This window comes from Heloderma suspectum, chromosome 7, assembly GCF_057233095.1.
Source record: "Heloderma suspectum isolate Gila_16-S chromosome 7, 16-S_ref, whole genome shotgun sequence".
NCBI classification, from domain to species: domain Eukaryota; kingdom Metazoa; phylum Chordata; class Lepidosauria; order Squamata; family Helodermatidae; genus Heloderma; species Heloderma suspectum.
The window spans coordinates 5,863,283-5,885,594 of NC_139464.1; the positions used below are offsets into that span (position 1 = coordinate 5,863,283).

At 47.2% G+C, this 22,312-nt stretch overlaps 1 protein-coding gene across 2 annotated transcripts in view; it reads right to left on the reverse strand.

Annotated features, from left to right (window-relative positions):
• The window catches only part of LOC146339300 (uncharacterized), a 62,037-nt gene that overhangs the window by 12,865 nt on the left and 26,860 nt on the right, over window positions 1-22,312 (reverse strand). Inside the window, exons 2-7 of one of the 2 annotated variants that reach the window (XM_084809027.1) lie at window positions 22,048-22,233; window positions 19,844-19,900; window positions 14,799-15,170; window positions 7,270-7,305; window positions 5,571-5,628; window positions 1,737-2,411 (exon numbers count right to left, since the gene is read on the reverse strand). In XM_084809027.1, coding sequence (XP_084665153.1) covers window positions 2,237-2,411; window positions 5,571-5,628; window positions 7,270-7,305; window positions 14,799-15,170; window positions 19,844-19,900; window positions 22,048-22,233 — 884 coding nt within the window. In that variant the 3' untranslated portion in view covers window positions 1,737-2,236. The remainder of the gene's footprint in view (window positions 1-1,736; window positions 2,412-5,570; window positions 5,629-7,269; window positions 7,306-14,798; window positions 15,171-19,843; window positions 19,901-22,047; window positions 22,234-22,312) is intronic. The other variant, XM_084809028.1, reaches the window with a different exon arrangement.

Genomic DNA, 22,312 nt, shown 5'->3' on the forward strand with positions numbered 1-22,312 from the left:
CCTGGAACCATCTTTGTCGCTTGAGGCTCAGGTGGCCTCAGTGGCATGGAGTGCCTTCTACCAACTTCGGTTGGTGGCCCAGCTACGCCCCTACCTGGACAGGGATAACCTGGCTTCAGTTGTCTATGCTCTGGTAACCTCCAAGTTAGATTACTGCAATGCAGTCTATGTGGGGCTGTCTGTGAAGACGGTTCGGAAGCTGCAGCTCGTGCAAAATGCAGTGGCCAGATTGTTAGAAGGACCAGAAGGTTCAAACATACAAGACCGACTCTGGCCTGCTTGCACTGGCTGCCTGTATGCTTCCGAGCTCAATTCAAGGTGCTGGTTTTAACCTAGAAAGCCCTACACAGCTTGGGACTGCAGTACCTGATGGCAAGCCTCTCCCAAAACAAACCTACCTGTACACTACGTTCAGCATCTAAGGCCCTCCTCTGAGTGCCTCCTCCAAGGGAGGCTCGGAGGACAGCAACGAGGGAGAGGGCCTTCTCAGTGGTGGCCCCTCCTCTGTGGAGCAAGCTCCCTGATGAGGTCCACCGGGCGCCAACATTATTATCTTTTGGGCGCCAGGTTAAGACCTACCCCTTTTCCCAGGCACTTGGCAGCACACAATGAGTTTTAATTTAGTTATGTCTGATAGTTCAATGCTGTTTTTAGTTCAGTGTTGTTTGTGTATATTGTCTGTGTGCTTTTATGTGGTTTTTTGTAAATGGCTTTTAAACTTTTTATATTTTATTTAATGTTTTAACTTCTATAAACTGCCCAGAATTGGCATATAGAAGGGGAAGAAATGGAAGCTGTGACAGATTTTATTTTCTTGGGCTCCAAGATCACCGCAGACGGTGACTGTAGCCATGAAATTAAAAGACGCTTGCTCCTGGGGAGGAAAGCTATGGCCAACCTAGGCAGCATAGTAAGAAGCAGAGACATCACCTTGCTGACAAAGGTCCGTCTAATCAAAGCTATGGTTTTCCCAGTAGTAATGTATGGCTGTGAGAGCTGGACTATAAGGAAGGCTGAGCACCGAAGAATTGATGCTTTCGAACTGTGGTGCTGGAGAAGACTCTTACAAGTCCCCTGGACTGCAAGGAGGTCAAATCAGTCCATCCTAAAGGAAATCAACCCTGACTGCTCATTGGAAGGACAGATACTGAAGCTGAAGCTCAAATATTCTGGCCACCTAATGCGAAGAGAAAACTCTCTGGAAAAGACCCTGATGCTGGGAAAGACTGAAGGCAAAAGGAGAAGGGGACAGCAGAGGATGAGATGGCTAGATAGCATCACGGATGCAATGAATATGGACTTGAGCACACTCCGGGAGAGAGCACAGGACAGGAAGGCCTGGCGTGCTATGGTCCATGGGGTCACGAAGAGTCGGACACAACTGAACGACTGAACAAACTGCCCAGAAAGCTTCAGCTATGGGGCGGTATAGAAATGCAACAACAACAACAACAACATTGTAATGAGCCATCTAGCTTCTAGGCAAGTCTTAAAGGTACATCTCTAGAGGTGGGAACTTAAGGACTGCACACAATAGAACCCATTCCCATGGGAGGTGGTGGGCTCTCCCACACTGGAGGCATTCAAGATGAGGCTGGAGAGCCACCTGTTGGGGATGCTCTGACTTGGATTCCTGCGGTGAGCAGGGGGGTGGACTTGATGGTCTTGCAGGCCCTCTCAACCCTCTATGATTCTGTGATTCAAATTAACCTGGCCATGGGTATATTTCAGCTCACCTTTCTCTCTCCAAGCCCCAGAGGGATCCAAATGAAGTCTCCTGCACCCTTCAGTCGCTTCCCTGCTGTCTCCTTTTCTTCAAATGTGGTGTGCCTCTTCTGAACTTTGGAAGAAGTTGTGCTCCAGGGCTCTCACCTCCAAATTCCACGTGTTCTCCCTCTCTCAGCCTCTTGCACTCTCCCCTGCTTTGACAGCAAGCCATCCTTCCAAAGAGGAAGGCCCCACAGGCAGGAGTTCTCCTACTGATTCATCCACTTTGTTCTCAACCCAGGCAAGGGAATGGAAAAGCCAGAGCAGCGGCAGCTGTGAGGTTCTGAAATGAACGCTCAAGAACTCCTTTCAGTGCTTCGTGGTGGGCAAAGGCCTCCACTCCTGATCCAGTGCTGAGCACCGTGTATCTGGCAACCTGCTGCTCCACTATTCTGCCGGTCTCCTCAGATGGTTTCCCTCTCTCCGAGTTTTGAGGATGTCTGGGTTTTTTTTTGCCGAGCGGCACCGTTCAGCCAGTGGAGGCGGCACCTTGTGCTGGTAACATGGGAGCCCCTTCGCTGCCGGCGTGTGGATTCTCCGGGTCGCTGGCTGGCGGGGCCACCTGGCCTCCTCCTCCTCCTGATGCCATTGAAGCCAGCGGCACATCTCCCTCAAGGGGAGCCCCCGTCTGCGCCAGGAAATAGCTGCAGAACAAAAGTGTATCCGTGAGTTCTCGGGTGAGGACGAGGGCTCAACCCACCAAGGCAACGGGCAGTGCAGCTCAAGGGAGTTCAGGCTACCATTCTGCCTTTACGATTTCTTATTAGACTAAAAGCAGCAACAACAACAGCCCCGCAACCCCAAACAAGAAACAGCGCCGTGTTTCATTACCGTCCCTTTCCCGACCGTCCCTGTTTCCAGACCTTTCTTGTTTTCATATCCGTTCCAGCTACATGTAATCACACCCAGTTTGTGTAGACTAATGTGACACATTATGCATGGAGCTGCCCTCAAAAAAATCCAGAAACATCCATCAGCCCCAAATGCTCTTGCTAACTGTTGTCAGGGGTGGGTTAGCCAAAGCCAAAGATGGAGAAGCTCTATACAGTCAATAAAAACAAGACCTGGAGCTGACTGTGGCTCAGATCATGAGCTGCTTCTTGCAAAATTTCGGCTTAAATTGAAGAACGTAGGGAAAACCACTAAACCACTCAGGTATGACCTAAATCATATCCCTTCTGAATACACAGTGGAGGTGAGGAATAGATTTCAGGGATTAGACCTGATAGACAGAGTGCCTGAGGAACTACGGACGGAGGTCCGTAACAATGTTCAGGAGGCAGCAACGAAATCCATCCCAAAGAAAAAGAAATGCAAGAAAGCCAAGTGGCTGTCTGATGAGGCTTTACAAGTAGCTGAGGAAAGAAGGGAAGCGAAAAGCAAGGGAGAAAGGGGAAGATATATCCAACTGAATGCAGAGTTCCAGAGAATAGCAAGGAGAGACAAGAAGGCCTTCTTAAATGAACAATGCAAAGAAATCGAGGAAAACAACAGAATGGGAAAGACTAGAGATCTCTTCAAGAAAATTGGAGATCTCAAGGGAACGTTTTGTGCAAAGACGGGTATGATAAAGGACAAAGAAGGCAGGGACCTCACAGAAGCAGATGAGGTTAAGAAGAGGTGGAAAGAATACACAGAAGAACTATACAGGAAAGATCTGAATGTCCCTGATAGCCATGATAGTGCGGTCACTAAACTTGAGCCGGACATCCTCGAGAGTGAAGTCAAGTGGGCCTTAGGAAGCATTAGTAACAGCAAAGCTAGCGGAGATGACAGTCTTCCACCTGAGCTATTTAAAATCCTAAAAGATGATGCTGTTAAAGTGCTGCATTCAATATGCCAACAAATCTGGAACACTCAACAATGGCTGCAAGACTGGAAAAGGTCAGTTTACATTCCAATTCCAAAGAAGGGCAACGCCAAAGAGTGCTCAAACTACCGCACAATTGCGCTCATTTCACATGCCAGCAAGGTGATGCTCAAAATCCTACAAGCTAGGCTTCAGCAGTATGCGAACCGAGAACTACCGGAAGTACAAGCTGGGTTTAGAAGAGGCAGAGGAACTAGAGATCAAATCGCCAACATTCGCTGCATCATGGAGAAAGCAAGAGAATTCCAGAAAAACGTCTATTTCTGCTTCACTGACTACGCTAAAGCCTTTGATTGTGTGGATCACAACAAACTGTGGCAAATTATTAAAGTGATGGGAGTACCAGACCACCTTACCTGTCTCCTGAGAAACCTGTACGAGGGTCAAGAAGCAACAGTAAGAACCGGACATGGAACAACCGAGTGGTTCCAAACTGGGAAAGGAGTACGACAAGGCTGCATATTGTCACCCTGCTTATTTAACTTATATGCAGAGTACATCATGAGAAATGCTGGGTTGGATGAATCAGAGGTCGGAATTAAGAATTAAGAATTAAGCTGGGAGAATTATCAACAACCTCTGATATGCAGACGATACCACCCTAATGGCAGAAAGCGAAGAGGATCTCAAGAGCCTCTTGTTGAGGGTGAAAGAGGAGAGTGCAAAAGCTGGTTTGAAACTCAACATTAAAAAAACTAAGATCATGGCATCTGGCCCCATCACTTCCTGGCATATAGAAGGGGAAGAAATGGAAGCAGTGACAGATTTTACTTTCTTGGGCTCCAAGATCACCGCAGACGGTGACTGTAGCCATGAAATTAAAAGACGCTTGCTCCTGGGGAGAAAAGCTATGGCCAACCTAGACAGCATAGTAAGAAGCAGAGACATCACCTTGCCGACAAAGGTCCGTCTAATCAAAGCTATGGTTTTCCCAGTAGTAACGTATGGCTGTGAGAGCTGGACTATAAGGAAGGCTGAGCGCCGAAGAATTGATGCTTTCGAACTGTGGTGCTGGAGAAGACTCATACGAGTCCCCTGGACTGCAAGGAGGTCCAATCAGTCCATCCTAAAGGAAATCAACCCTGAGTGCTCAGTGGAAGGACAGATACTGAAGCTGAAGCTCAAATATTTTGGCCACCTAATGCGAAGAGAAAACTCTCTGGAAAAGACCCTGATGCTGGGAAAGACTGAAGGCAAAAAGAGAAGGGGACGGCAGAGGATGAGATGGCTAGATAGCATCACTGATGCAATGAATATGGACTTGAGCACACTCCGGGAGAGAGTGCAGGACAGGAAGGCCTGGCGTGCTATGGTCCATGGGGTCACGAAGAGTCGGACACGACTGAACGACTGAACAACAACAACATGATTCTGGGTCTTGTTTGGCCTTCACTGGCTGCCCATTTCCAGCTTCCACTGCACTTTTAAAAAGGGGTGCATGACCCTGCCTCTCTTTCACACACACACACACACACCCCTTGTGATCACAGCTCGGGAGGGAAGGGTTAACCTTTAAACTTCTCCTCCCTCGCGGGGCGACCATCTTGACCATTAATCTGTTTTAAAACCCACAACTGGCACCAGTGGGAGTTTTTTTAAAAAGCCTCATTGCTGCACCGGTGTGGCAGGGAGTTGTTGCTGGAGAGGGAAGGGTCAACCCTCCTCACCTTCCCATGTGCTGTGAACCCCCAGCGAAATCTCCCTCTGTATGGGAAGAAGGACCATAGCTCCGAGGTAAGAACTCCTGCTTTGCATGCAGAAGGTCTCAGGTTCAATCCCTGGCATCTCCAGGCAGGGCACAAAAAACTCCTGCCCGACAGCCTGGAGAGCCGCTGCCAGCCCGTTTCGACAACACTGAGCCCGATGGACCGATGGCCTGACTCTGTATAAGGCAACGTCCAGAGTTATCATGCTGAAACGAAACGAAACTTACCTTTGTCTTCTATAGCGCTTTAACCATACGGAGCATAATAGTACGACGAACACCACCGCTAACAAACGAGAAAGACAGTGTTAATAGTTAGGTGTATGACAGTCTAAAACAGTCTTCCCCAACCAGATGCCCTCCTCTGTGTTCAACTACAACTCCCAACATCCCCTGTCCAGCTGGAGGGAAGCCTGGTATAAAAGCCATCTGGCCAAGCTAATATCACATCATGGAAAGCTGATGGACATTCAGTCTTTTGCAGGGGAAATAATCAGCAACAGAACACTCAAAAACAATGCAACTTCCATGGAGGAAGTGCAAGGTCACTCTAGGAAAAACCTAATGCAGGTTCTACTTGGGGCTGTATCTGGAGTTGGATAGTGCTGAGGCCTGGAGAATTCAGTGGGAAGACATCAGAATATCTGAAGGATGTAAGACAGAGAAAGCAGTTTGCTGAGAAGGAATGGAGTGGAAGACACCAGAGAGCAAAGAGGAAGGGGGAAGGGGAAAAACCTCATGGAGGTCCTAGGGAGCAGAATGTACCGTGAAAAGGCCAAAAGTGTTGGGAGGGATGCAGTGGGGGTGTAAGTGTGTGTGAGATTCACATATTGATTTGTAGTAATGTACCAAATCTTTGCCTGCAGTTCTAAAATTCTGTATTAAAAAACAAGTATTTTAAATCAGTCTCTTAAGATAAGAACATAAGAAGAGCCACGCTGGGTCAGACCAAAGGTCCACATAGCCCAGCATTTTCTTTTTTTTTAATCAATTTTTTATTGTGAATTTTAACCAAACAAAACAAATAAACAAAAAACATAAAAACCAAAAATAAAAATAGAAATATCACAACATATTCTAAAACCCTCAGTTTCAAATATTACAATATTCTAAGGAGAAACAAGAGGGGGAAAATAGGGAAAAATAGGTTACACATAAATTTCAGTAAAAGCAGACCAGATTTATTTATTTATTTTCATTTCTATACCGCCCAATAGCCGAAGCTCTCTGGGCGGTTCACAAAAATTAAAACTAAACAGCACACAGATATCCAAATATGTCCATTTGCAAGTTACACCTATATACCAATCTTTCAAATGTTGCTAACATTGTTAAGTCTTCAATTCATTGCATTATAGGCAGTGAGCTTTTATCTTTCCAGTATCATAATATCAGTCTTTTAGCAACCACAAGGGCGTGAAAGATCCATTTATGCTGACAATGTGCCATGTTTCAAAAAACAGGGAAGTAATTTAAGAGAACGTTTACATCAGTAAATATAAAACAGCTTTCCAATACAAAATTTATCCATATAATAACTTCCTCCCCAAAGGAGGCAACTATTGGGCATTTCCAAAACGTATGAATAAGAGAAGAATTGACTGCATTACACCTCCAACCATTAGCCAAATTTGACAAGCCTTTATTAGAGACTTGGTGTCCAATACACCCGAAACAAAAGTTTTTGCTGAATAAGGCATAACCAAAGATAGAGATATTCAATACAGATGCCAAAACGGCAGTCCATTGATTAAACAATATAGGACATTCCAATTCCCTATTCCATTCCTGCTGTAAACCACAAGTATCATATTTGTTCATTGATAATAAGTATTTATAAACATGAATCATAGGTCGATATATATGGTCAGCTTCAATAAGCATTTCCAGTAACGAAGGAGACTCCGAAGCAGTAAAAGCAGCTTACCTATCAAAGGGACTCCAATCCTGACGTAAGGAGAGCCTGCAAAAAAAAAAAAATAAAAACATAAAAATTAAGGAATATTATAGACGTAAAACGTGCTGGGTCCTTCTTTTGGCAAGTAGGCAAGCATATATCCCAGCTTGTGTGTATTCTGAGCATGTGCAAACATTTGGCATGGAGCACAGAAGTTGGTATTGTGATGTATCACCGCCATTTTTTTTAAATGGAGTTTCTAGCCCTCATGGTTAGAAAATAGGTCTAAGAGTGTGTGAGAAATAAAATCTCAAGAGGCAGAGAGGGGGGGGCACAGGCCTAGTTACAGTGCTGCACTCCTTATCACACCACATAATTAACAGCTGCATAATCAATGATGCAAAACAAGCAAATGCAAATGTGCTTCATCTGCATAAATTATGTGATTGCAGGATTCAGCTGCTCTTGGAGAAGAACTTGGTGTACTTTTTCTAAAAAAAGGAACTGTTTTTCATCTTAAGACTGAGTTCAGACTGTTGCACGTCCCTCCTACTCCACATAGCTGTCTTGCTTCTAGGGCAGTCTTCTCCCACCTGGTGCCTTCCAGATGTGTTGGCCTACAACTCCCATAATCCCCCAACCAGATTATGGGAGATGTAGGCCAACACATCTGGAGGGGACTGTGTTAGGGAGCTGTTCCATTCGCAGCATTTTCTGTGGAGAGGGACACACGGCAAGGCCCAAAATGCAACCGCTTCAAAGCAGGGATGTTTCTCTGTGCTCCAAGAGGTCTGCTCATGTGAGTTTTACAAATGGGGTCTGAACAGCAGTCAAAATGACCGCCCCCAGAGGTTTTGCATGATCCAAGAGGTGCACCCTAAGACCCTTTATAAGGTCACACAGGATGACACAGTGCAATATGGAAGGGGGCGCAGCTCAGTGAGAGAGCACTGGCTACACAGACCTTCACCCATTCATACAATCACCCTGATGACTGATTGGGCTGTCCCTGATAGCAGCCCATAACCTAATGCTGCTGCAAAAAAGGCAGACGCGATGACTGCAGCATGCAGGTGCTGTAAAAAAAAAAATCTAGTGCAGGCAACACAGCTCCTGCAGCAGAGCAGGATTACAATTGACAGACAAGTCACAGATATGGGGAGCAGGCAGGGAGAGCCAAATGGCAGAGTTGTCATGGAAGCAGATGGGGAAGCTGTGAGCGAGGGCAACGGAAGCAAAAAGAGACATTCAGAAAATGGGGGAAGGGAGGGAGGGAGGGCATGACTGCTGAATAGGCTGGAATCACAGAGATGTGCCAGGAAACAAAAGGGACGGGGGTAATGTCAGGCTGGAGATGGGTTCAGCTTTTCCAGAGAGTTGAAGTGGTGTGACAGAGGCATTGGGGCCTCTGGTGACTTTTTCCCGGTCACTCTTTATTTCTTTATTTCACTGCATCATACCAGGGGTGTCAAACCGAGGGCAAATCCGCCCCCCCTCCCAGGGTTCCTCGGACAGCTGTGCCTCTTTCCCTTGGCTCACCCCTCCTTGCTCTGGACATCCAATCGTTTAGTGGTTTCCTGACTTTTGTGCAGATCCCCACCCCCAATTCTAAAAAGTTGAAAGGCTGAGTTACTGGCAGTAAGAATTTTGAGCTAAAACATGCTGGTGTTTGGGCTATTTTTGCCCTACCCCTCTGGCCTTTGGGCACGCCCTCCCCTGGAAAGTGGACCCTGAAAACATATAACCTGCATGTCTCCATCACGGGCCTCAAGGTGATGGATCTGGGGTTACAAGGCAGTCTCCCATCCAGGCACTGACCAGAGCCAGACCTGCTTAGCTTCAGGAAAGTGGCATCATGTGCCTTTGGACTGTCCTGGGACCATCTTCTCTCTTCCCAGGTTGTGCAAGGTTATTTTGTGTGTCTGTGTGCTTGGCTTCAAAAGCCCACAAAAAATGGCCTGGCCAGAGGCAACCACAGGACAAATGACCGGAGAGTGTACACTGTTGGCTACGACACCTCCATCATGCTGCTGTTGACTAACTTCGGATGCCGTTGTCCATCTCCAGCCTAAACGACAAGTCAGTTTCACTGCCATGGCTTCCCCCAAAGGATCATAGGAATTGTACGGTGGTGAGGCTGCTGGGAATTCCTTATGAGGGGTCTCAAGTCCCCTTCATAGAATCATAGTAGGGTTGGAAGGGGCCCACAAGGCCATTGAGTCCATCCCCCTGCTCAATGCAGGAATCCAAGTCGGAGCATCCCTGACAGGTGGCTGTCCAGCCTCGTCTTGAATGCCTCCAGTGTGGGAGAGCCCACCGCCTCCCTAGGGAATGGGTTCCATGGTCGTATTGCTCTAACAGTCAGGACGTTTTTCCTGATGTTCAGCCGGAATCTGGCTTCCTGTCACTTGAGCCCATTATTCCGTGTCCTGCACTCTGGGATGATGGAGAAGAGATGATGGCCTTCCTCTCTGGGACAACCTTTCAAGGACTTGAAGAGCGCTATCCTATCTCCCCTCAGTCTTCTCTTCTCAAGGCTAAACATGCCCAGTTCTTTCAGTCTCTCTTCATAGGGCTTTGTTTCCAGTCCCCTGATCATCTTCGTTGCCCTCCTCTGAACCCTCTCCAGCTTGTCTGCATCCTTCTTAAAGTGTGGTGCCCAGAACTGGACACGGTATTCCAGATGAGGCCTAAGCAGTGCTGAGTAGAGGGGAACTAGTACTTCCCGGGATTTGGAAGCTATGCTTCTACGAATACAGCCCAAAATAGCATTGGCCTTTTTTGCAGCCACATCACATTGTTGGCTCATATTCAGCTTGTGATCGACAACAATTCCAAGATCCTTCTTGCTTGTAGTGTTGTTGAGCCATGTATCCCTCATCTTGTAACTGTGCATTTGGTTTATTTTTCCTAGGTGCAGAACTTGGCATTTATGCCTATTCAATGTCATTCTGTTGTTTTCTGCCCAGCGCTCCAGTCTATCAAGATCACCTTGAATTTTGTTTCTGTCTTCCAAAGTATTAGCTATCCCGCCCAATTTTGTGTCATCTGCAAATCTGATCAGCATTCCCTGCACCTGATCCTCCTAGAACTCCACATCCCCATTTGGGGAAGGTGCTTCCAAGCACTACCCATCAGAAGGCACTGTGCAGCAATTCCGTCTTTTCTCCCTTAGAGAGCAATCCTGTGGTCCCTGGGAGAGCATGCTCGGGACCACAGGATGGCTTGTAAAACCCCTCAGAAGATCCCAGAGCCCTCCCCTGCACAGCCAGTGCAGAGAGATCTGTGCTGGCTGCCTCTCCGAGGTCGGAAAAGCAACCTTGGAGCCTCAGGGAAGGGGGCATTCCAGTGGGTGGGGAGGAGACTGGAGCAGTCAGGATAAGAGTTATCCTGAGCCTCCTCCAGCCTCTTCCCCGAAGTATCCTCACTAGATGGGCTGAAAAGCCCATCTAACGAAAATACAGGAGGTTGGAGAACTGGGTGGCAAAGATCGCCGCCGCTGCTCCTCCCACCCTGCCGGCGTCTGCCTGGCAGGGCATAGGACTCTCAGGAGCCTCCGAGTTTGGTGGCTTCCAAGTGGCGAGGGTGCAATCGCTAAGACTGCACCCTTAATGGATTCTGTGCAGTAAGAAAAAAGAACGGAAGAAGCTGTGGGAAAACACAGGAGCGTTTGAGTGGATGACGTCCTTCTCAGCATCTCCTGTAAAGTTCCGTGAATGAGGCAGGTCAATGGCTCAATAACAGCCTTGTCTGGAAGACCCCTCTTCTGCCTCTTATGCAGGAACACCAGAAGTCTCTTTATACCTAGTCAAACCAAAAGTAGAAGTTTCTGATCTCCTCCCCTCACACACCGAGGAAAGGGTAAGGGGAGGGAAGATGCCACAAGCCCAGGGCTTCCTGCTCTTCATTGCCAGCCCTCCAACCCATCAAAATGGCTGCACTCGGACCGTCATCGGAGCGCTGCCATTCTGTTGCTTAGGAGTGGCCACTGTGTCTTTTGCTCCTCAGGATTTACTCTGTATTTTTCATGATCAAAACCCCAGCCAGCGCTAGCAATCGGAAGGCACCCTGGAGCAGTCCCGTCTTTTTCTCCTTAGCAGCTTTTCTGCATTAGGGAAAAAGAGGGAAGAAGCTGTAAGAAAAGATGGGAGGTTCACAAGCGGAAGATGACGATGTCTTGAAACCCACCCCCATCCCCACACGCCAGAAACTTCTGTGAATGAGCTGGTGGCGTGAATGGTGCCACGAGGGTCTCACCTGGAAGCACCGTCAGAGAAGGTGAGCCTTTAAAATAGACACGTGTGTCTATTCCCAAACCCAGGTAACTGGCCACAAAAAGACCACCCCACAGCAGGTGTGTTGTGGGACAAGAGTCATTCATTAGAGGGGACTATTACCCCCCCCCCCCGGCTGTAAAAAAAGTAAGAAAAATATAAGACTCCACCACACATATTCTCTATGGTACAACTGAAGCAAGGGTTATCTGTCAGGATTGTGGGACTGACTTTGCTTCTTTTTTCTCCTTCTTTTAACTAGAAACCTGGCCAAGACCCATGAAACTAGAAAACTTACCAATATTGATTAACTGGAGCTAGGTAGAAAAGATGTACACCTGGAACTCAAGAATGCTGAGCCCATGAATTTCAATATCAGAACAGAGTCCTTCTACACCAAAAATCCACTCTTGGTTATCACTAAGCTTTTTAAAAATGTCAGCACTTAGGGCAGGAAGACATTAGTTTTGTGGCTGCTACTATTAAACAATTAGGAGTCAAAAATCCCTGCCCACTAGGGTTGTGCAAACCCATCCCTGTCCAGGTTCACTGGGCACCTGCCCAGCCCCTGCCCGCTGGTCCCTGGACTGTGCTCGAGCCCCTCCCATGCTTGGTGAGCAGCCCACACTCACCCGGGTGGCTTTGTTGAGCTCCGTGGTCACCATATATAAAAAAACAAAACAGCAATTGCAAAATGCGCATATTTGCGTATGCACGAAAATGAGCATTTGCAAAAGTATTTGTGCATGTGTGGAAATGTGCATTTTGAAAAATGCACATTTGCACACATACAGAAATATGCACATTCGCAAAATGCACATTTTGCGCTTATGCAAATATGCGCATTTTGCAATCGCCATTTTATGTCTCAAAAATGGCGACTGTGAAGCTTGATGAGGCCACTAGGGTGAGTGCAGGCTGTTCGCTGAGTGCAGGCAGGGGACAATTTGCAGCAGGGGCTTGGGAGTATGGGCAGGTGTGGTTCCGTCAGATTCCCTGATGGAATTGGGTGCCTGCACCGTCCTATTGCCCACGGAGTACAAATCCACCAGATAGCTGTGAGGAGATCCACATCTATCTTCCGCCCACCCCTAGTCAACCTTACCTACAAAGCTGCCTCATATAATTGGCGCATCTAGTTCAGAATTGGCTATACCAGGCATGGCCAGAAGATAGATCTCCAGATGTTCTGGACTTCAACTCCCAGAAGCCCCTGCCTACAGGGCCAATGATCAGGAATGCTGGAAGCTGAAGTCTTAGATATCTGCGGATCTACTGTCTGCCCACTGCGGGCCTCCCAAGTCTTCCCGCCATCCAGATGTGTTGAACTACAACTCCCAGCATGCTGGTTGAGGGATGCTAGGAGTTGTAGTTCAACAAATCTGGGGGGCACCAGGTGCGGGAAGGCTGGTCTACCCAGAATGAATATTGCTCTCCAGGGATTTAGGCAGGGGTCTGAACCTATGTATGCCCAGTTCCTGCTAGGGTGGTAAATCCATGTCTGGGCTCTACCACTCCAGACAGTGAGAGGTGTATTTATATCACATGATGGAATGCTTGTCCCTATAGGTTTTCCTGCATATAGAAAACTAGCATCTCCAAGAAACAAGGTTCTAGCCTAGCCTTCTCCGTGACACACTCGTTTTCTACATACAGGGATTTTTCTAAAACAAAAATAATTTGCACGGGAAGCATTTCATCATACAAGCTCTTCCCCTGTAGGACGAAGTGGTCCAGCTCAGAAATGGACTGACCCTCTCAGGGAGAAAGAGGTCTTGCTTAGAGCGAGAGGGGACTGACATCTGAGGAAATGTGATTACAATCAGGCAGCAGATGTTGCATTCCCCCCCCCCCATCTTTTCAGATGGAATCAGTTCAGAGGAGAGTGACAAAGATACTACAGGGTCAGAAAGGCTGATGAATGGAGGAAAAGAACCAATGCATCTGTTAGAGAAGTGAAAACTCATCAGGCTTCACTGCACATGTGGCTGTGAATGGGTGCAGCTGAGGATGCATTTCTGAAATATCTGAGATGCTGCCAGAAGGAGATGGGAGACGGATGCTACCGGGGAATCAGTCAAGCAGAAGCCATAGGAGCGGTAGGTGGGTGTCCCACAGTTTAACGCTCAAAAATAATGGATTCCTGAAAGCATCTTTGGCTGGCTCCAGTTGAAAAACAGTGCTGGGACTAGATGGAACTTTGGTCTGATCCAGATCATTTGGGGGGTGTTCTCCTCTGATATTTAAGAACAGCTTCACAGTGAAGCAAGCTCTTTGAGCATCAGCTCCAGAACCTTAGGACAGTCCAGATGTATCCCTTTTAGGTCATCAGACATCTTGCTTCTGCGTGCCTGATGCCAACAAGTCAGGTTGCCAACTTCTGAACTGTGGGGATGCAGAGATATGGCACTCTCCTATGCACTAAACCAACCTGGTGCTCTCCTGATATGTCGGACTACCATTCCCAGCATCCCTCAGCCAGCAGGTTTCAATGGAAAAGTGGCCTAGAAATGTTTTAGATTTTAAAGGTAATTTTGAAAATTTGGTCTACCAGCAGAAGCTTAACAAACTGGCTCTATCACAATTCCCAGTCAGGGTCTCCCCACCTTTGCTACTCTTTTAAGCATCAGGTGTATGGAGGTGGGAAAAAAGGCATGGAAGCCCAGGCGCAAATGTGGTGTTACAAGTGGGACGTACAGGAAAACGTTGCAACGTAACATCCTCCTCTAATAGGAGCACTTCTGGCCAGCCAGCCCACTTCCTCCAGGATAAGTTGTAAGGGCCTCAAGCAAGTCTATTCACTCCACCACCACCCACCCCATTTTCCTTTTCCAACTGACACTCAGCATGCTGTGGTTCTGGACACCTCTGAGCATGCTCAGTTCTTGCTGGGCTGTTGTTGCTTTTGGAGGGAGGGTTGCCTCCTTATGTCTCTCTGTTTGAAAGGGCTTTTCTTTTATTTCTGCAAACCTCAGAGTTCTCCCACACATGCCAACACCTCCCTTTTGTTTCTTGGAGTCCCCCTTCTGGCACCAACGCCATCGGCACGGGAGCACCGAGTTCAGCGTTAGCGGGACCTGATGGATGGGAGAGAAAAGACAAAAATCCCACGAGTATATGAGTCTGGCAGAAGGAAAGCACATGTATATGGAAATGCATGGATATTGACTCCAGAAGAGTGTGGGATGACATGTACTGAAATGTGACAGAAGAGTGTTAATGCAGACTTGCCATGAGAAGGCGGTAGCAATGAAGTTAGTTGCTGGACAACTCCTGGTGACAAACCTGTTAGTTTCTGCAGAACGCTTGTATCGGATGACTGCGTTGTATTCACTGTGGCTCCCCTAGATGACACAGCTGTCGATCTGTTTCCTGTCGTAGGAACTGTGCTAGTCCGGGCCTGTGAGGCACACGGGGTGGCTCTTTGGGGCAGCGTTACACTTTCGGTGACCATGCCAGGAGAAGATCTGCCAACCTCTGGGATGGCTGTCGGTGGCATGATAGTTCTATCTGGAGATGGTCTGGCAGTCTCGAGTGGCGTGCTGGCAGGGCCTGAGGCTGGTGGTGAGGAGGTCTCGCTTCCGTATGGGTGTAGGGAGACCACAGATGGATTTACACCAGTAGTCTTTGGAGTTTCTGGTGTGGAAGTCTCTGCTTCTACAATATGGGTAAGTACAGTTTCTTAGGCAGATTGCAGGGCTGAGTTTGGAAGTTGTTTTGATTTTAATCACTGAATTAAGAGATTAGCACCCCTATCAGCACACATTTTATTGAAGATCAGGCCAAAACACAGACACACACAGGTTTTCCTGGGACATATCTCAGGTATCACACTATTTTTTTTTAAAGAACAACCACAGTTTCGTGGTCAACCTTGTGACCACAGGATGTGTACACTGGCTGAAGAATCCTGAGAAAAGCACTTAGCAACTAAACCAGCCTGACCCCCTCTGGTGCCCTCCAGATGTTTTGGACTACAACTTGCCACATTCCTGACCATCAGACATGCTGGCTGGGGGATTCTGGGAGTTGTGGTCCAAAACATCTGAAGGGCGCCAGGTTGGGGAAGGCTAAACTAAATACTCAAAGTGACACCATTTAAAAGACTATGGAAAAACAAACATTCCCCTCTTTAGGAACGGAGATGGCTTTTGCTGGACCAGAGATAAATTTTCTCTGAGAGAGTTAAGCAGGAAGCACTGCCTATCTTTTAAGACAATGGCTTGTCTGAAATGTACAGAGTTTATTTTCAATGTTTGTTTACTCTCTTTCTTGTTCTGTCTTCTTCCCTACTTTTTCTTTTTTCCTCTTTCTCTCTCCCCTATCTTTTTCTCTATTGCTCTTCGTTTCTGTATGAAACTCCACACAAAAAATTACAAATGAAAAAGAAGACCAGGTCAAACACCGCCTCCTACAACCCTTCATCCTGACCTATTGCATTGGTACTGACAGGAATCTGTGTGACTTCTGTTCATGTGTGCATGTATGCGCGTGCCCGCACACACACACACACACACACACACACACACACCCCAGGAAGATGAACAGAGGCCATGCCTGTAGTTTTCACTGGTTTTTAGTTTTGTTTTTAAGTGTGTTATTGTGCTTTTGGATCTTTACACTGCTGCTGGCGTTTACCCTGGTTTTTACTTTTGGTTTTATTCAGTCTTAAATTTTCAAAGGTTTTATAGGATGCTTGGTCATATTTTAGGGTTTTAATTTTTGCGAACCGCCCAGAGAGCTTTGACCATTGGGAGTTATACGAATGTGATAGATAAATAAATTATACTCTCACCAGTGCACGGGTGGTTTTGATGTACAGGAGGACAGGCAAAATGAACTACTTCTCTACACCAAGCACAATTAACTTGTTGGATTCTCTGACACAAGCTATGGGTGCTAAGGGACTTCAGCCCCTACACGTGGCGGATTGCAGGGCTGGGCCATCAGGAACCCAAAAGAGTCCCCCGCTCTCCTTGCACACGTGATGGAGAATGCCTGAGGGGGAACTGAACAGGGCTCACAATGGTGTGATTAAGTGATTTTGAAGTGCAGCGAATGTTGTTATTTAGTCATTCATTCATTCATTCATTCAATTTATAAATCACACCCTCTGCCTACCAGGTAGCAATGCTGTTTGAGTTCAGGGAGGCCAGTTTGCACGCAAAGCACTAATAAGCAAATTAGGCAGAATTAAGTGAGTCCCACAACCACAGCTGACAGAGGGCACCGAATTCAAATCATCCATGCTGTAAAAACAGCCCTCAAGTTAGGTGCTCACAGGGCTCAATACCCCATGTTGTTCCCTCTAGCAAAAACAAGAGCCTGTGATCTGCCAGCACCGGATATTGCAGGAGAAAGCAGGATGGCTTGTCTGAGACAAACACTTGGGCAAGAGCCCATGACAGGGGTGCTGAACCTCTTTCAGCCTGAGGGCTGGATTCAACATCAGAGAAGCCCTCGGGGGCCGCATTCTATGGGTGGGCGGGGCCAAAGGCAAAAGGGGCAGGAGCCAAAATACCCGCATAGTCCAGCTCAAAGCTCTTACGGCCAGTAATTAAGCCTCAGGAGGGGCATTTCAACCATTTAGAATGGGGGGAAAGCTGCACAGCAGCTACAACAGGTGGTTGGGGGGAAGGCCCTCTGGGGAACCCTGGAGGGCGGGGTTTGGACCGCAGGATCTGCGCCCCTTTTTTATAAGAAAAACTCAGGGAGGTGTGGAGAGGGGCCAGGATTTGTCATGTATGAGGATAGAAGGCCTCAGCTGAGCACTTTGGAGAGAGTGAAGCAGTCTAGAGTAGCAGCTTCTGATGCCTCCATGGATCCCCCTTGACTGTTCCAAGGTTTATTGCAGGGGTGGCTAATGCAGGCGGTATGTGCCCCCCCAGCTGTTTTTGTGCCTCTCACTGCATTGCCCTGGTGAATTTGCTACTGCAGCGAGAAAAGTCACAGCGATTTTGCAAGGAAACAAGGCGTGTAGGGAATGCAAGCAGAACTGGGCACCTGGAAAACTCCCAGAAGCATCATTCCGCTTGGAAACAGGGCACACACTTCCCCTGCGCACTTTGTTCCCCTGCTAAATTAGTGTGATTTTTGCCACCACCACCATTTGGGGGGCAAATGCGATGGCAAAATCGGTGGTAAGGGTGGGGTGCGACACCCAGTGGGTTCCAATGTGCGCCACGAACCCCCAGAAGTTACCCACCCCTCATGCCAATTTTGCAGCTGCCACCACATTTGCTACAGAATTGGCTGCTGTGGTGAGTCTAACACACCTGGAGCCCAACACATCTGGATGGCGCCAGGTTGGGGAAGACTGAGCTTAAAGAACTTCAGCCAGCATGGTGGGGTCATTTGGTTGTAATGTATTTGTGTTAGGAGTGAGACTAAAGTTTGGGAAGGGCCGTAGCTGAATGGTAGAGCCCCTGCTTTCCATGCGGAAGGTCCCAGGTTCGATCCCCAGCAGCTCCAGCGAGGGCAGAGAAAGACTCCTGCCTGAAACTCTGGACAACCATTCTGTACAAGCCTTCCCCAGCCCTCCAGATGTACTGGAATACAACACCCACCGTTCCTAGCCTGAATGGCATTGGTGGTGCCTGCTGGGGGTGAAGGGAGTTCTAGTCCAACACATCTGGAGAGGGGAAGACTGGAGTAGACAGCAGCTGGATGGACCCATGGTCTGACTCAGTATAAACCAAACCAAGAAAAGGAAATTATGGATACCTTGACACACAACGGACAACCACCAAAAAAGTCAAAGGTGTGCCAGCATTTCCACAAATTCAACGACACTAATGCAATAAACTGTAAATATCGAGCACAAAATTTATTTAAACCATGGGTACAATCCCCAGTTATTTAAAAAGTACAACACAAAAATCAAAATCTGTACAATGCAATGTAACGTATGACAAATTCTCATAAAGCCCAGGGAAACAGACTTGGACACACTGAATGTAGAACATGCAGTTGATATTGCTACACCAAAAAACTGGATAGCTGGTCTGCATATTAAGAACTGCATAAGCAGCATCTGCAGCCAGTCTGCCACCGAGGACGGCCACACAGGCCGAAACACATTTGGCCTTGTTGTGAGATCATCAAGTATTTTTCCCTGTTTACCAATTCCATGAGCATCCAGCAAGGAGTGACACGAACCACTATCCCATCATTTTCATCTTATGGACTACATATCGACTATATCTTGACCTTTTTCATTCCTGTGTAGCCCTTGCTGGGCTCTATGAGTTTTTGTCATACATTACATTGTATTGTACAGATTTTGATTTCTGTGTTGTGCTTTTTAAATTATTGGGGGTTGTACCCTTAGTTTAAATACATTTTGTGCTCAATATTTACAGTTTATTGAGAATTTCTACACGAGCCTAAAATTCTGCATTTAAAACAGGCTTTCTGCTTCCATTTTAAATGCAGGATCATGACAGACTCCCTTTACACGCGCTTCCTTCCCCCCTCCTTTTCCCCCTTATCTGAGTCTTCCATATGTTTCATTATACAGCCACTAGATGGCGCTGTGGTCTAGTGCCTCTTATTGCAGGTTTTCCTTTTTCGCAGAACTCAAGCGCTGTAATCTGATAGCTCATTATCTCCGATCTTATAAAAAACGGAATAAAGGTAATTTAGTGCAGGAGATGCCCTGGAGGTTGACAATGTCATCTAAAAGACCCACAAACTTCCTCAATAGCAGGATAAAAGCTCTGTGTGGAGAAGCCCATTGTATTAGAGAAGTTGAAGTTGTGGAAATACTGGCATACCTCTGACTTTTTTGGTGGTTGTTCTGACTCAGTAGAAGGCAAAGTCCTAAGGTTACAAACTCTGATGCTGAAAGAAGCACCCAAACGTTTGGGGGGAGGTGCTTAATGTTATCAGTTGCCTGGGCATTGTCTTTTCTCTCTCTCTTTTTTATTTTAAACGTATTGCTGTCACTGTGGAGGCAGTGGAGCCCCTTGGGATAGCTGGCAGCATCTGCCTGCCATGATTCTCCCGAGGATACCCCTGAAACGATGTTACGTCAAGGTCAAGCATCTTTCTGAGCAAGGTTCTTGGGGGAAATGGTGGACTCCAAAACTGTTAGCACAAATGGTTTTCCCCCAAGTTGACAAAATGCTCCCACCGCCAGCCAACACACAGTTTTCACTGCCCCTGAATTGGGTGGCAAATTTGGGAGGCCATTTTAACATCAGCCCTAATTTGTATCTCATACCTGAAATATGTTTACGGAATATTGAGTATTTGAATGACTAAAAAATATGTTTTGTCACTACTTCCTAGGCCTGGCTGAGCAAAAACAAGAAGCCAAACGGTCCTACCTCTTCTGGAACCTTCTGTTGTGGTTTCAGGCTCAGGAGTAGGCAGTGATGGATCTCCTTTTTGGGAAAGAAAAGAGGGAGGGAGGGAGGGAGGGAGGGAGAAAGAAACAGAAACTGGCTGGTCATCAGAAGCATATCAGTGCGGATCCTGGGGCATAATGTCCCTGTTGTCTTTTGGATGCAATTTAAAGTGCTGGTTAGCACTAATTGTATTTATTTACTTATTCACTACTTTTATATCCTGCTCTTCAGAGACAGACCCTCAGAAAGTGGCTTGGAAACTATAAAAGTGTTGGTCACAAGCGCATCTAAACATATAAAAACATCACCATTAAAAAAGAAGTAATTAGGCCATGTTTGAGGCTGTTGAGAGCAGAACGCACATATTAACTACATGCTCAGAGAAGGCCAGTTTGAACAAATATATTTTGAAAGCTTTCTTAAAGGGCTGCAGCTGGAAGGAAATTCCACAATTGAGGGACCACCACCGAGAAAGCCCTGTCCCTTGTACTAGACAATCTAGCTGTTCTAAGCAGAGGACACATGAGCAGAGCCCCTGATGATGACCCAAGCAAACGGGCAGAATCGTATCGTGAAGGTAGTCCTTTAGCTAACCTGGCCCCAGGCCAAGCAGGGATAGCCACGTATAGCCCTCCAGATGTCTTGGCCTACAACTCCCATCAGCCCTAGCCAGCATAGTTAGTGGCAATGAATCATGGGAGTTGTAGGCCAAAACATCTGGAGGGCCACACGTTGCCCATCCTTGCTTTAAAGGTAATAGCTAGTACTTTGAACTCAGCCCAGAAATGAATTGGTAAACAATGTAACTGGTGGAAAAGAGGAGTCACATAGATTTTCTGACCCTCATCTGCTTTCCGGTGGCTGAATTTTGCATAAACTGGAGCTTCCAAACTAGCCTCAATGGCAGCCCAACATTTATCCATTTCTATACTTTCCCAAACAGTTCAAAACAGCTAATGAAACACACACACACACACACACACACACAAAAAATACCCTGAAAATTACAAATACAATAAAAACACTAAGAGTACCATCATTGTAAAGAAACAGGCAGCAGATGACTGGCAGACCCTCCCTCTAATAGGAACAGCAGTTGAAGCCAAACAAAGAGGCTTCCGCTAAGTCACTAACAATGCAATCCTACACAGTTCTACTCAGAAGTACGTCCCATTGGTTTAAAAGGGATTTACTCCCAGTTTACTGGGCATAAAATGGATTTAAAAAACAACAACAACTGCAGACCTTAAAAAGGGAGGACTTTGAGTTGCAGCGGGAAGCCATTAGGGAGGGAGTGAAGAGAGCCTTCTCAGGTAGAGAGTTCCAGACTTTGGGCATGGTCACCAAAAAGGCCTTCTCCCTCCCTTGTAGGGCTGGGAAAGGTGCAAAAAGGGCAACTAAGGGCGCAATCCTATGCAGGTTTAGACAGAAAAAAAGTCCTACGACTCTCAGCATTCCCCAACCAGCTTCGCCCTAAAATAATCATGAGCTTGGAGCATCTCCCCTATGAGGAGAGGTTACAACAGCTGGGACTCTTTAGCTGGGAAAAGAGTTGAGTAAAGGGAGACGTGGTAGCGCTGCACACAACTACAAAATGATGCCTGGTGTGGAGAAAGTGGACAGGGAGACATTTTTCTCCCTCCCTCGTAATACTAGAACCCAGCAGGGCATCTCATGAAGCTGATTGGTGGGAGATTCCGGACAGAGAAAAGGAAGGACGTCTTCACACGGAGCAGAGTTGAACTGTGGAATTTGCTTCCACAAGATGTAGTGATGGCCACCGATTTGGATGGCTTTAAAAGGGGGTAGGACAAATTCCTGGAGGAGGAGGCTATCAATGGCTACTAGTCCTGATGGCTATGTGCTACGTCCAGTACCAGAGGCAGTGAGCCTCTGTACACCAGTTGCTGGGGGACATGGGCGGGAGGGTGCTGTTGCAGTCATGTCCTGGCTTGCGAGTTGCCTGCAGGCATCTGGTTGGCCACTGTGAACAGAATGCTGGACTAGATGGACCCTGGGTCTGATCCAGCAGGGCTCTTGAGATGTTCTTATGTCCCAGTCAGACATGACTTTGAGGCACTGAGGAGGGCCTTTGTTGGTGATCTTAAAACTCAAGCAGGTTCATAGTGAAGAAGATGGTCACGGGGTGACCCACAGCTACACCATACAGAGTACAGACTTACTGATACAGATTAGTTGTGGCTCAGTCCATCGGAACTCTTCTGAGTTTCCACCTTGCTTGCATAGGATGAGGCTGGATGTGCCTGCTTTCCTCTTGTAATTCTTGACGCATGTGTATCGCAGTTTGGCGCTGCCGCCGTCTTCCACAATCTGCGCATTCTCTACTGGCTTGGGCATGCCGCACTTTCCTAACATGATACAAAAGGACACATTAGCTCACACCAAACACACGCGCCTTAAATCTTTGATGCCTTTTGCCATAGGGGG